Here is a 15,084-nt window from a genome sequence, read left to right as displayed (position 1 = left end):
TATAGAGCTGAATAGTCAATTCCTATATACCTAGTTGGCTAGTTAGTTCGACAAGTCGAATCTTTCATAATCTGAAATTCTGAACTACAAACTGAAAGGTTTATATCTGGTATAGTCAACGTCAAATACCTTTCTGTAAATGTTAGTTTCGTTTTTTTTATTGATTCCGTTCTCCGAAATTGTATTCAGAAGAAAACATAGCGCGTTTTCCCTGCTTTGTTTATTAATTGTAATATCCTTTAGTCTTATGATATTTACTACTATCCTACTATTACAGCGTACTGTAATACTTCTAAACACCTATCGTGACACTAACGATAAGTTAATTGATAATGTAGAAAGCAAGCTCGTATGTTATCTTGTAGGAACTGTGGAACCGCATGGAAATATTTAATATGCTTACTAATCCAGGACGAAAACAGCTATATATGTACACCGCAGCTCACCTTGTTGTAGATTTTGTGGAAACATCATCTGTAGTCAAATAAACCTACGAAGCTCGATTAATCAATAACAGTTGTTCAATAGATTACTCGAATATCTAATTTATCTTACATATCTAGCTTGTTCAATTTAGGAACCATGTCGATTCAACAACTTGTCTTAGTTACTGGTGTTACAGGCTTCATTGGAGCCCATGTTGCTGTGTCTTTGCTCAACAAAGGTTACCGTGTGCGTGGTACCGTCCGCTCCATGGAGAAGGCTAATGAGCTTGTCCGCTTAAATCCCGAGCTCAAAGACAAGATCGAATTTGTCATCGTCAAGGACATTGTAGAACCCGATGCGTTTAAGGATGCTGTCAAGGACTGTGACTATGTTTGTCATGTTGCTTCTCCTTTCTTTGTCGAAAACATCACAGACAACAAGACTCAACTTTTGGACCCCGCTGTTAAAGGTACACTCAGTGCCTTGGAGGCAGCCATCACTGAACCCAAGGTAAAGCGTGTTGTCATCACATCTTCTTTTGCTGCTGTCGTTAATCGAGGCAGGGACCCCAATGCTGGGTATAACTATACTGAGAAGGACTGGAATCCCGTTAGTTATGAGGAGGCTGTAAGTACTAAGAACGGTCTCAGTGCTTACTCTGCCTCTAAAAAGTTCTCCGAAAAGGCTGCTCGTGACTTTGTCAAGGAAAAGCAACCTCATTTCGATATTTGCACCATCAACCCTCCTTATGTGTTAGGTCCTCCCATCCATCCCATGAACAGTATGGAATCCTTGAACGTTTCTAATCAAGTTCTGTGGAAACTCATCAATGGCTCCAAGGTACAACCTTCTGTGCAAGCTTATCAAGTGGACGTCCGTGACATTGCCAATGCTCACGTATTTGCACTCGAGAATAAGCAACTGAGCAATGGTCGTTTGCTCGTTTCCCAAGGTCCTTTATTCACCAATCGCATAAGCAAAGTTCTTCTTGAAAAGTTCCCAGAAAAGAAGGATATAATTTCCGAACCTTCTGATGTCCCTTTTAACGAAAAAATGCACAAGGTAGACAGCTCGCTCTCCAAATCCCTTGGCTTGCAATACTACAGCGAAGAGCAAACTTATGTTGACACTGCCACGAAGCTTTGGGAGCGTGCCAAGCAATTTGCCGAAGCTAAGTAAGTTGTTTAACGACTGTCTTTCGAACCTTATGATTTCATTTTTCTTCATGTAGCATTTTTCTCTAGTTATTTTTATATAATTTGAATAGCCCTTAGTCTTAATTTGAAAATTTTAGAGTGTCTACCACTTTTAATCTTTTCCTTTGTCATGTATTCTGATGTAAAATTGAATTAGAAATAAATATAATTAGAGTTGGATATAACTTTAATTTTTTATAAGCAGATATTTAACTTCCATATATTTTTATGCCAAATTGATGAATTTCGGATGTTATTGAATATGCTATTTCAAAGGCGAAGCATTTATTATTAAGTTGCGGATTAAGATGACAAAATTTATTTTTATAAAAGACACAAAAGTAAAAGAGAAAGAAAGGAATTAAAAACCCAGACACCCGCCGGATCAAAACTGATTAATTAATTTCGTTCAATTAAAGCAACCAAAATTGAATGCATTTGAGGTTATGTTTATCGTTTACCAGAAGCAAACGACATGCAGAGCAAAACCATTTATTGTCATGTTTTTAAGTCATAAAAAAATAAAAAGACAAAAACACGGACGAACTATCGAAGAAACGAATTGGTTCGAAGAAATCTGTAAAGATTGATGCATATCTAAACCATCACATCAACTTAGCAGAATTTTTTTAGCCAATGAGGTGCATAATAACCTCATAGCTTCCAAAAAGTATACAAGCATTAGGGACCACTCTAAGTAGGTGAGCTGTTAACCCGCCATAAAGGCCTGCAACACCCTGTTCTTTCCAAACTAGCTGAAAGCATTGTAGCAATCCAGTATATTTTGGTACCCCATTCGTTGAAGGACTTTGACGCAACCGTGTACGAACAACTTCATGAGGGTAAGCAATGGCAGCAGCAATAAATTTAGCAAGTCCTGCACCTCCTAGTCTACCCGTCCAATCCAGAAATTTATCATATACTGTGTCTTTATAACCAAGCTCTCGTCTCCGAAGCTGTCGAAGGGCGACCGTGTGCTTGAATTTTTCGTAAACAACCCATTGCAAGGTACTTTCACCAACACCTAGTAAGCTGGCGGATAATCCTTTGTATAAACCAGATATTCCTTCTACTTTAACTGTTTTTATTACACAATCCATTGAAGATTTATAGCGAGCAGTTTGTCCGCTTCGTTTATCCAACTGTAATCGAGTTTTCACCAACCAAATTGGATTTGTAGCAGCAGAGGTGATCACACCTGCTATAGCAGCAGAAACTAAATGGACTTGAGATGATTCTTTACCGTCATTGAAATGATCAGCAATGATTCGTTTTCCGTTTCCATAAGAAAAAAAGTTGATGGATCGAGCAGGAATCGTTCCTACCAAATTAGGTCCAAGTCCTCGAAATAGAGCCCGTGCACCCTCGTGTACTCGAACATTATTTAAAATAACACAAGTGTCCACAAATTGCCTGTAGATGGCACGAGCTCCATGCTTTGGCCCAAATTGCTTCAGTATTCGATCCTTATAAAAGTCTGACTGAAGCCTTGTCTTGACAACATCTAAAGGAGCCGTAGCGATTGCTCCAAGCATCCCTGCAATTCTATGTTTCGTTAGTATTTCCATGGATTTTTCCTATGTTTTCTCGTTTGACATTGTAGCTTACCCTCCAGCAATAAAATGCGACGACGGCGAGGGAACACGTCGAGTTTCATCTCTTTTATTATCAATTTGATTAAGATTATTCGAAATATTTTTTTCGGAGGATATTGCCTCTGAATTTTGAGACATTGTCAAAGGTTCTAATTTTTGGCTCTTGGCAGTGTATTCCGCTTCGCCCGTGGGTTATTGGATTTTCAGGTAGAAGCAAACAGAGCTTATTACTTCTTACAAATAGTTTTGTATTTAATAATGTTAAATTTTATCAACTAAGATGCTTCGAAGTTGTCTTTGGTTTTATTTACTATTGTAACATAGTTATGATCACGGCATTTTTACTACAAGAGCTGAAAATACTAAATACTATTGCAAAAAATAGTCTGTATGATTTCTGAAGCTTCAAGTGAAAGACCGGTTTTCCCCATTTGTTTGTCACGGATAGAGGTAAGTATAGTTACTTGCAGGGCTGAATATGCTATCATTCGTCCAACTCATAAATTTTCGTGAATAATTTGTAAATTTTATTCTGCGGATTACCTTGCCCGTAGATATAATCCTTGCTCGTGTATTCTTCTATGCATAAAACTAGATAGGGGACATAAAATTGCATTACATAAAAGATAGCTTCCTTAAACTATTATCATCATATGCAAATATTAAAAATAAAAAGAAAAAATTCTTAGAGTTCTCGTAGATGATAGCTTTCCACATAATCTTAGGTCAGGAGCTATGATGAAGTACAGTTTCGGTCCTCAACCTTTGACGATTCATAAAAGTTTTATGATAGGCGACACCTACCAATCTCATCTGCATACTATAAGGTTACTGTTCAATGAGAGGAACAATCTTACCAACCATAGAATTGGACATCAGTCACTCTGGAAGATGTCAACATTCTATTCAACAAAGGGTAATATGAGCAAGTTCGGAGACTGCTTCGTAGCGCACTCATACAGTAAAGATAGAAGATAGAAACTAAAAAGTCGAGTTGAAAAAAAATGGATTTTCAATGAAATCTGACAAGCAGCGACAAACAAGTTATGTATACTGTACGGCACGTATTAAGAGACATGAGACTTGGTCAAAACATAAGTAAATAAAAAAAATCATAGAGTTCCGTGTAGCTTTTTTTACCTTTTGTATGCAAAGGTCGGTCCCATATATGGTCTGCATGCCCTTTTGTCTTCAAATAATCTTGGCTATTCTTTTTCTGGTATACCTCGAATAGATAACAAGATAAATACGCTAAGAGTAAAAATCGTGCTATATCTTTATGCATGAGAAGACAAACATCTTGTGAGAGTTAAAAGACAAATAAAGGGATATTGTATCTGAAATGGAAGAGAGAGTTTTCTTAAACATGATGATTTATGCTCTCAAACATCATCCTTCATAACCTCCTAGGTCCCTCTCGTAATCTTCACCGTCAATATATACCAGAATAAAATAGACCCATTGCAGATTTCGTGCAGGATAGGACTTGCTTAAGTCGTTTATTAACAAAGGTGGTAGATTGCTACTTTTCAATGTATTTTCATAAACAATAGCTTTCAGTAGGCACGTCGTTTTTTAAATAGGATTTGCACCATTCCCGAAATCTTTCTTGTGAAATGTTTCAATCATTACAGCAACCTTTTCGACCCTTCAAGATTCTTGAGGAGGCATCCTTGTAATATCTCAGCAAGAAACAGTTCGTTGATTGGAACCATAGTTGAGATATTGGTAAAGCTACCTTTTCGCTGTATCGCCTTTTCTTGGCAAATCCTCCATAGGAATCGAATCAACTTCATATTCAATAACAATTGGTCGAAAGTAAATGTAAATCGTAATTAAGCAAAAAAGAGCGAGGATTGAGCAAATAATAACAGCAGCGTAAACAAAACCGTCATAATCATTGGTGAATGCATACGCTGCGAAAAATGCACAAGAAACTACTATGTAAAATACAGTCGGAAACATCCAAAGGCATGCCAATGTCTGATTTCTACCGTACAAAGAATCCCAAAGACGCCTGTAATAATCCTCTTCAGGATTAAGAGCAACGTCAGATGTTAAAGGAGCAGTTTCCTCAAAATCCTCTTCGGGTTGACTCATTCTTAAGATTCTTAAGATTCTGAAAAAAAATGGTGGTGAATTTGAATGGGAGTAGCTGGTTTCAATGTCATCCATCTTCCCCTTTCCGACTGACGTCGAATACCATCCTCTTTCCTTCCCTTCCAAATTCACAGTGAATCCTCCTCAAAGAACCATCCTCAATTTTAAAGCAGCGGATTCAACATGTTTCAACCACGAGTTGTACGCAAATATCGCCTATCTGAAGATGATTCTTACAAGAAAGTCAGCGAAGACTTAGTAAACACAAATACATTAATGTTTATTATTAATTGCTGTATTTTATTCATATCTTTGATGGTTATTATCTTGGGATCAACTTATAAGTATCACGAAAAAGAAGAATTAGTCAATTGGCTTTATTTTGCTTCCGCTCCTGTATATCTTGTGCTCATGGTTTTTGTGTGTTTTAAACTCTACAAATGTACACGGACACCAAGAAAGGAAAAGGAGAGGCGCGATAGGGAACAGCAATTATCAAATGTACAAACCAATGGCCCTTCAAATCTTCACCCTCATCCTCAGGAAAGCCAGCCTTTACCGGAATACACTGAAACAAACAAGTAAAGAAGTGCAAGACAGGGTTGAAGATAGTCATGCGAAATTTTATGAGGAAATAGAAAATCTACCATCTAATCTGCAGTTGCTAATTTTTTGGTTTTCGCCTGAATTCCATTCTACTTGAAATCTGTCATAACAGTGTTTGGGAATAGAAGACTTCATTGAGGTTGAAATTTAAGACTGCGTATTCAGTCGATAACTTTATGACAATAAACTTTATGATAAGAGCGGACTAAGATAGAGCAGCCTTCAATGAACATTACGCTTTTCAGTGGTTGCATAGTTCCTTTTATTTACATTCCCATTTTCAAAAAATCGAAAATGTTATACGCTATGGAAGTGCTGAACTTGAAACCGTGGTACATATTCCTCTGTGTAAACTTTTCGTAAAGACTCGATGATGGATTCGGCTCAAAAAAAGGCAACCAGGAAAGGAAAACCTCCTTTATTGAATGAAGGATGTTTTCAAAAACTTTGAAGAGGTCAATGTTTGAGAAATATCTACAGGAGCTTTTCCTGGTCGAATTAGTTGAACGGTCATAATAACATACTTAAGGATTTGATATATTCTAATAAAAGTTCAAGTCCCACGAATTCTTATTTATTTGGCAACGATCATGAAATCATATGAACATACTTTAATATGAAGTCGTCACTCCGCTACTTGGTAAGTAATGTTCATTGATATAACTAGTGTTTATTTTAATCTGATTAAACATATTTTAGAATAAACCATATTGTAATCTATATAAACTTGAGATGATCAATTCATGCTTCTATATAAGGCGTGTCACTCTAGTTTCACCTTGTTTTCTTTACAACAAAATAATGTTTCGCTGAAACTTTGTAACACTGAAAGTTTACAAAATTTCTATTTAGACCTAATACTACAGAAACACTTCTTAATCCATTTATATCTTTTGAAATAATTTTCCTCTCGGCGAAGTGTTCATTGAATTGATTTAACATATATAAGAAAAGCACAAAAACAAATAGAGAATTTTTTTCTGGGGAGCATGAGCTAAAACTATATAGCTAGTAGAGCTGTATTATCCTATAAATCATTTGTTATAGCTGGAAACCCTTTATTATCAAGAAATCTCCATCGAGAAATTCAATCGTTTGTCATGTACTTTCCGTAAACAAACGTCAAGTAACGTACCAAAATATCATCCTATCGTACTATTATGTTACTTCTGCATTATCTGTGCTAAAAAAGCAATAGAAAGGTTCCATTATTCTGTACTTTTTCTGCATTTATACATTTATAAAACTTATTTTTATGCTTAATTCACCTATTCGAAAATGGAGGAACCGAATTTATGTGATGAAGCTCAACTCAATCGAAACGAGACGTCAGCATTCACTGCCAATATTAGAAGAAAAAGAACTTTAAATAATCAAACACATGCAAAACTAAAATTAAAGAGATTTTTTAAAAAAGAGATATCGGTCAGGTCTCCAAATAGTATATAAATAAATATATAAACATCGTCTCATCGAAAAAACAAAAGCAATAGCACACCATAATCAGCGAAAAGTCTATTATAATTAAACTACCAGCAAACTTATTTACAAACAAAATATTTACCTGCTTTTAGTCTCACCATATTGAAGGTTCGATAACCGTTTTTCGAGGATGAAATTCTTTCAAAGCCTCTGGAAGGTCTGAACTTAATGACCTACACTCAATATTTGTCCAGGAATGAAATGAACGAAAAGTCTCATCTTCATTAACTGGCTGGGTTTTGACCTTGTCAATAACGAATGCTATTGATTCAAAAAGAGATTGGTTTTTATAAATATATTTTTTCGCTGATAAAATCCGTAAAAAATTCGCATATTCATCCGCCTCTAAATATTTATGAAACTGAAGGATTATGTTGGAAAACCTTCTAATTCTGTAAACAGTTAGTATTCTTTTCAAAGTTCGATAAACACTCTTACCTAGATGTAAGCGAATCATTCTCGATTTCAGCACTAAGAACTTGTTCCTTTAGCGTGAAGAAAAGACTCCGCAACCTTGTCTTCAGTTGTTCTAGGAAAAGCTTATCTGGTCCTTCATGTACAATGTATTCAGTAATCGTAGATAAAAATGGTAGAAAATGAGAGGGCAAATCCAAATCCTTATTGACTGAATAAAGTAAGATCCTTTGAAAAATTTGTTTAGTACTAGGAAGACCTAAACATATCACATGCCAACTTTGGAGTCCCTTTTCAGTCAATCCTGCTGTCAAAATATTTTCCATTACATCTTCAGAAATGTCACTTAGTTCTTCCTTTGTAAGTGTAGTTAACCAAGCTGCAAACAGTTGTGTGACAAATTCATCTAGTTCAAAGATGTGCTTTATCAGGCTTTCATTAATCATTCCGTGAAATGGAAAAGACAAATACTTTTCCATTATCGTTCTCAATAACCATTTCTCAGGTACAACCTGAATGATCTCATGGAAATTGAGACTTCTCAAAATATTCCAAATACACCTTAGTGTCAGTTCATTTTTGCTGCAATACTGTATTAAAAACTTTAAAAATTCAAGTCCGACATCTGAACTTTTCGCATCCCATAATAAGCAATAAAATAAATGATCCTTCTCTGAATCCCGTTCATCAACAAAGATAGCACCCATAAATATATCTACGATATGTCCTTTCATGTCTTCTTCGTAGGTTTTTAATAACCGATTTAAAATTATCCACAAGTCTCCGACTGTCAAAATATTGTTCCCATAGAGCCGTAATAATTTTACTATAAATTCTGAATAATTTGCATGTTTGTATTGTAACAGATCAGCGACATCACATTTAACATCGTTAAAGTTTTTTGATAGACCAAGGTGTTTTTTCAAAATTAACAACGAATTCGTCAAAGAAAATAATAAGGTATTATCGTCGATCTTGAAAAATTCTTCATACAAGCAAACCAAAGCTTTGAAGGAATGAAAGTCATCACCAAAAACTCCTTTAAAAAACAATTCACTCTCGCCTAAGTCTTGTATCTGCTTACACAATGATTCATCCTCAGCAGATCCTGAAGCAACATCAAAGTCCAGCTGATAAAGGTGCTTAATCTCGTGAAGTAAATAAGTTTCTATTACATTTTCTGGTTTTAGCATTTCAATCCGGTCCGTAATTCGCTTATCCATGACAATGTTTGGAAAAGCCTTAACAAGTAGTAAAAGTGCCGAGGCGCGAATGTGAGGCTTGTTCAAAGCATAGACAACGCAATCAAAAAATTCTTTCAACATACAGTAATGATACATATTAAACAGTGCCATATAAATTCTGTAAACGGAATCGTCACATATTGAAAAACTTTTTAAAAGAGTATAGACAATGATGGAAAAACTCTCACCTTTTTTGAATGCAAAGCTTGAAGGATTTTTCTGAAACTGCTCAACATAAGTATTACACTGATCATAGTCAACGATAAAGCTTCCTCGTACTAAAATGTAATTTAACTTGCTTCTTACTTGCCGAGAAAACTGAAACAAGGGAAGATGAAGTATTATCTTTCTTTGTACATCCATGAAATCCGCCATTAGCATTGATTCTCGAAGATATCCTAAAGCAGCAAGCCTAGCAACGTACCCGGAAAACATAAAATATCCTTCCAAAGATAAGTAGTTTAGCAGTTGGGCAATAATGAAACTTTCTTCATTCGATATTGAAGAAACTTGGAATAAATAATTTAAAATTATGTTAGTTGCCAACTTATGATCCGCCTTATAAAAGTGTAAAACCGATAAAAAGATACAAAAACGATGTTCCGGCGTTCGATTTTTGGAATGTATACTCCAACGCAAAAAGAATGTTATACTTTCCGTATACGAGTAATGCAATATTTTCTTGGCAAACGAATATGCATTAAGAGAAGGCTTGAAATTACTTAGTGTTTGCATAAATCGTACCGGTGTAGTCGATGCATCAACCATGCAAATAGCTCGAATGTTCAGATCATTCACGATGGAAAGCAAAGAATCGTGTGTTTTATTTGGTTTCCAAATGATAGATAAAACAGGGTACAAGTCTTCCCATTCATTAGGGAAGTAAAAACCAGAATTATTTGAAGAAGCAAGGCGATATAGGAATTCAGCAGCCTTGCTCAATACCTTTCGTTTAATATTTAGATCGATGGACGGTGATTCGTTAAATTTCGACAAAACAGGCAATAATCCTAATACACAGTTTCTTGTGATCGACGTGTCTCTAATTATTATAAGCGAAAAATAATCAAGGAAAGTTATGACTGATGGGCAGGTATACAAAGGAAGATCAGATATTAGGGAAATTACCTTTGCAATAAACAAAGAAGGAACAATTAAATTTTCAGTCAATAGTCTCCCGAATAACCTATTGACATAAACAAAATTACCGGAGAAAGTTTGGATATCGTCTTTCGACTGATTATTACTGAAGAAATCAATTAAAAAGTCGCCAATCACGTCCGTCCATAAAAAAACCCAATCCTTTGGAGAATTGCAGGGGTATTTTTTGAAATAAGATCTAATTTCATTAATCCCGGCACATCGAATAAACCAAACTGCTCTAGGTAAGGGTACCCGAAAATCGAGAACAAGTTGAATTATATCTTTGCCCCAGACACCGTGAGGTATCTTCTTGGAAAGGCTACTTAAGCAAATTTTATCATTCGCTAAATCTTGAAGCCACGCATTTTTTCTAGTCTCGGATAATCGAACTCTAGGAGGTGGGTCAAAATGTGTATAGGGTAAGCCTAACGGAATACTTGTTTGGGAGGAAAGTAAAGCTTTTGAGTATTTATGAAGATTTCGACATGCAATCGGATTCCTTAGGTGATTCTTAATAGAAAAAACAGCAGAACCACGTTCATCGTCTACACAGGAAGTATATACATGTCCTTTGGATATGGCTTCAGCTGAAGAGAAAGGTTGAGCGTCCGTTTTTTCGTCATAAAGCCGTTTGTCCGGTAATGCCTCTCTGCTTGCTAGGTAATGTAACAGAGATTCAGGATTGGAACGGTAATCCAACTCACACATAACTATTGATGCAGCATTGCTTTCGTCCGCATTACTGATATGTTCTTTACTACTCATAAAGGATAAGCTTTTCCAAGATTTCACATGCAGACTAGAACGGAAAAAGAGATAGTGAACGATTTTTCGATTATGGAATATTGAAACAAATCCTTGACAGGTGTATGTAAAGTGATCGACAGTAGATATTGAATCGAATGAATTCGCATGTAACCAGGTAGTCAATTGTATTTAAACTTTAATGCAGAAGTAAACTCGAAAGTTTCGATAAACAGCAATAATATATACATCAACGAAAAAAGAAACACAGTTTTGGCATTCGAAAATTATAAATAGAATTAACAGACAATCAGGTAAAAAGTTAACCTTAATAAATCACCATCAGGTGGATGTGCAAAATATAGAGTAAATCGACTGTATTAATATGTTGTCTTCACTGCCAACCAAACAGTAAAGGGACTATGTGGTGGTGTTAAATTACCAAATATTTCCTTCAAAAAACCCACTATTTCAAAAAAACTAAAATTTCTTTCTTACCAATCCTTGGCAAATTACTGTAGCGGTTATAGTCAAGTCATATCTTCACGCCAAGCTGAACTCAAACTCTACCATTCAGTACCTTTATGATCAATACTTAGAAAAATCAGAGTTTTTATTAATTTATAATAGTTTAAAAGTCGATGTTGAATAAAATTAACGTCAGGTAAATCGATGGAGGAAGTTAAGAAAAAGGAAATTGCAAACGCCGGAACTCCTGGGCTACGTCGCCATATATCCGGCCGGTGGATATCTAATGTTCCTAGTTATGAAGGAAATGAATGGAGTAGTGAAGAATCAGAACCAGAAGACAATGAAAGCAATCCCACCAGTGCCGATTCAGTCGCGAATCTGAAATCCAAAGAGGAGACTAGACACGAACTCAAAGATCAAATTTCAGAGGTTTCAGAAGAAGAAGAGGAGGAAGAGGAAGAAGACTCTGATGATAATACGTCTGACGACGATTATGGATTCGATGAATCCTCAACGTTTGTTTATCGCAAAGAAGCGTCTGGTAGCCAAGAAACCCTTGCTACAAAAAATTTTACGGCTGATGAAAGTGCCAGAATGTGGGCAGAAAAGCGCAGAATATTATTGCAACGTCTAGGAAAGAACCCTGATACCAAGCCTGCCGATTATACAGCAACATATCTATCTGCGAACGTAAAGCAATCTTCTTCACCTTTAGCTGGAAACCAAATGTTCAACAGAGAAGAGCCAGCTGGTCCTTATACGACGTTGAACAATGCGGCATCATCCACATCATTAATGCACTCCCAAAAGCGATCTCAGTCACTTGATGATGAAAGTGAAAAGATTATCCAGGACACCTTTGAAGGAAATCAAACCAGCAAGCTTTCACCTTCTATTTCATATGAAGACGAAGGAAAATTTGCTTCATCATATTTCCGTCCACCTACGGAAAGCGATACTAGCGAAGTTGCCCAGGACGAGGATGTTCGTCATGAGAACTATCTAGAGAGACCCGTAGATACCGCCAACCATTCCAAAATACCTTCTGCAGGATCCTTCTTGGAAAACCCTTATACTCTCCGAAATATCCCTCAGAAGCAACCTTCAGAACAATCAGATTATACCGAATCTAAGCCACCAGTTGTTGAAGAGAAAAAGGAACCCGTATCAAAGAACCTTGAGGAGTCTGAAGATACTCCTTCTTTAGTAACGCATCAACCCGAAGGTGGGGCCCATAATTTTATAGGATCAGAAAGTGACGATTCTTTTGCTTTGCCTACATTGAAGGTCGAAGAAGAAACAAATTCGAAAACTTCGCTCAATGAATTTGAACCAGAGAATTCTGCTAAACCTTTGACCGAGACTTCAAACCCGATACCCGAAACATTTGAGGAAAAATTCTTCCAGAAGGAAGACGATTTACATGTTCCGTTGGTCGAGTCTCCTGAGCAAAGTGCAGTAGCTTTGAATGAACCCGCTGGAAGCTCCACATACCGTTATGTAGAAAGTACTTCTGCTCCTACTGCTGAAGGAAATAACTCGCCAGTTCAGCAGTACGAAGAACTAGTGTCTCCAGAATCTCCATTTTTATACTCTCCCCATAAAACGGAAGAGGATCGTCGATTCCAAAACGACGTGGCTTCGGATTCAGATCACGAAAGTATTTTACATGATGTATTACCTTCTTCTGCTGATGAAGACATAAAGTCTACTCAATCAAGACATTTAGGGAGTTCGGATGACGCCGTTTCGGAGGTTAGTAAAGACGATGCTGTTGATCCTCCTCTCCACCATCCTTTGTACACGCTGGTTGGCAAAACCGAAAGTAACTCTAATGTTTTCAAGTCAAACGCCGAGAAAAATGTCTCTAGCTTAAAAATTCATGAAAACGGTAATCTACCCTTAACAGAGAAGAAAGCCTCCGTAATCAATACGGGCTCATTTTCTGAGACTATGTCAATAAGTTCAAAAGCATCTAAGTTGCCTGAAACTGAATCATACCAAAACGGCGAGAGCTTGGAGAATTTATATAGCTATTTATCTGAAGAGACAGATTCCAATGTATCCAAATTAAATGCGGATGACCCCTTTTGGTCTGAAGGTTTGCAAGATGATTTTCAAGGTATAAAGACTACCGAAAGTGCGACTTCCCTTCATGATCCTTTACCAACCATAAAGGAAATCAGTGCAGAAAATGCGGTTCCCGAGTCTGCTCATTTAGTCGTTGAAGAACCTAACGCCTTGTCTTTGCCTAAAGTCTATGAAGGCAGTCGAAGGACTTCTATAAATAATGAAGAACTAGAAGCGGCAGCTTTAACTAGAGGTTCATTACCATCGATTCCTACTAATACAAATGAGAAAACAGCAGATGAGCCTTCTGCGAGAATTCCCACTCTTGATTCAAGGAGCAAGAAAGATCAGATACCAAATGCACCTCAACTGAAGACTTTTGAAAATGAAGAAAAGCCGGGCAAAGTTTCACAAGACAAAAGTCCTCTCTATTTCGCTTCCTTTGAAGCCTTTGTAAAAAGTCCGTTAATATCCATTAAGGAAGTGAATAGCTTAGGATCTACGGACCATAGATGTAATTTTTTTAATCGCAAAATTCAGGACTTACGAAACTATGATTCTGGCTTAGATAGTTGGATTGAATCTTCTCAAAGAAAGAATGACGATATCTCTTCCTCAAAATCGTTTTCGAAACCACTTCAAATGGACTTTAATAAGGATTATTCCACTCGTTCCCCTAGTCCTGCAAAGTCCTCAGGTTCTATCAGGCATAATATCGCAGCGGAAGCTAGAAAGAAATCGAAATCCGCTGCTAATGATATCTTGCATTTGTTTAAGAAAAAAGGTAAGAATGATACTGATAATATCCCAAAAGATTCAAAAAGTAAGAAGAAGCTTTTTGGCAAGAAAATTGGATTCAAGCCTTAAATTGCTCTAAATTGCTCCTTTTTTAAAGACTTTATAACTGTTATTTCTTTTATTTCTATTTTATTTATTATGATTATGTTTATAATGAGGAAATTTTTGCTAGGAGGGTGCCTATAATGAATTGATTTCTACCTCAATTTTCTTGTGTATGAGTATACTAGCAGTTCTTTAGTAGCTCATGAATTACACAAGCAAAAAGAATCTTTCATTTAAACTAGTTTGAAATTACTCTCAATTCTCCTTAGATAGATCAACAACCGTACAACTTCCATTTTAGAATCTACTGTCTATTACAACTTCACCTTATCATTCATATTATTATAAAAATCTAGAAAGCAATACTGCTTTTACTATCATATATCGTTAGCCAACTCACTGTTCTACATTTCTCTAATTCTATCACATTTGTTTTAAGGATGGTCAAGTTTATGTTTTTTGGCTTGCGTATTGATGTTCGTGATGTTCGTGATCACATGTGCGTCCAGAAGATGGGTCAATTGTGCATATCCTATGCCTACGTCGGTTTGTCATATCCGGAACTTTGATAGCTTGTGCGTCTTTTGGTCAAATTACAATGTACACCTTCTTAAAAATGGTACCAATAGTGACTTGGCCGGATTTGCAGCCACATGTTTTGCAGAAGGATATAGCCCTGTGCTAAAACCTGTAGGTACCACAAGTTTCTTATTTGAATGCGTAAGCAAGTGTAAAGATGAAGTATAAATG

At 36.4% G+C, this 15,084-nt stretch overlaps 6 protein-coding genes across 6 annotated transcripts; 3 read left to right on the top strand and 3 right to left on the bottom strand.

The window, feature by feature from the left end:
- The first annotated feature begins 295 nt into the window (after positions 1–295).
- SPOG_03900 (flavonol reductase/cinnamoyl-CoA reductase family protein) lies at positions 296–1,802 on the top strand. Its single transcript, XM_013166164.1, has 2 exons — positions 296–349; positions 412–1,802. Exon 2 carries the CDS (start codon positions 583–585, stop codon positions 1,603–1,605), a length of 1,023 nt encoding a protein of 340 aa, XP_013021618.1. The 5' UTR covers positions 296–349; positions 412–582; the 3' UTR covers positions 1,606–1,802.
- Positions 1,803–1,835: 33 nt separating this feature from the next.
- Positions 1,836–3,403, bottom strand: SPOG_03899 (pyrimidine nucleotide transporter). The gene is made up of 2 exons (XM_013166163.1): positions 3,231–3,403; positions 1,836–3,167 (listed from the first exon to the last, which is right to left on the bottom strand). Exons 1-2 carry the CDS (start codon positions 3,353–3,355, stop codon positions 2,252–2,254), a joined length of 1,041 nt encoding a protein of 346 aa, XP_013021617.1. The 5' UTR covers positions 3,356–3,403; the 3' UTR covers positions 1,836–2,251.
- A 97-nt stretch (positions 3,404–3,500) lies between these two features.
- On the bottom strand, positions 3,501–5,412 carry SPOG_03898 (uncharacterized protein). Its single transcript, XM_013166162.1, has one exon. It carries the CDS (start codon positions 5,390–5,392, stop codon positions 4,952–4,954), a length of 441 nt encoding a protein of 146 aa, XP_013021616.1. The 5' UTR covers positions 5,393–5,412; the 3' UTR covers positions 3,501–4,951.
- SPOG_03897 (uncharacterized protein) lies at positions 5,357–6,910 on the top strand. Its single transcript, XM_013166161.1, has one exon. The coding sequence runs from the start codon at positions 5,501–5,503 to the stop codon at positions 5,900–5,902; it is 402 nt and encodes a 133-aa protein (XP_013021615.1). The 5' UTR covers positions 5,357–5,500; the 3' UTR covers positions 5,903–6,910.
- Positions 6,785–11,472, bottom strand: SPOG_03896 (mediator complex subunit Srb8). Its single transcript, XM_013166160.1, has 2 exons — positions 7,844–11,472; positions 6,785–7,797 (listed from the first exon to the last, which is right to left on the bottom strand). Exons 1-2 carry the CDS (start codon positions 10,969–10,971, stop codon positions 7,500–7,502), a joined length of 3,426 nt encoding a protein of 1,141 aa, XP_013021614.1. The 5' UTR covers positions 10,972–11,472; the 3' UTR covers positions 6,785–7,499.
- SPOG_03895 (uncharacterized protein) lies at positions 11,367–14,614 on the top strand. Its single transcript, XM_013166159.1, has one exon. The coding sequence runs from the start codon at positions 11,623–11,625 to the stop codon at positions 14,356–14,358; it is 2,736 nt and encodes a 911-aa protein (XP_013021613.1). The 5' UTR covers positions 11,367–11,622; the 3' UTR covers positions 14,359–14,614.
- Positions 14,615–15,084: the final 470 nt, after the last annotated feature.

Source organism: Schizosaccharomyces cryophilus, assembly GCF_000004155.1.
Source record: "Schizosaccharomyces cryophilus OY26 unplaced genomic scaffold supercont4.1, whole genome shotgun sequence".
Lineage (NCBI taxonomy): Eukaryota > Fungi > Ascomycota > Schizosaccharomycetes > Schizosaccharomycetales > Schizosaccharomycetaceae > Schizosaccharomyces > Schizosaccharomyces cryophilus.
This window is presented reverse-complemented; position numbering and strand designations above follow the sequence as displayed.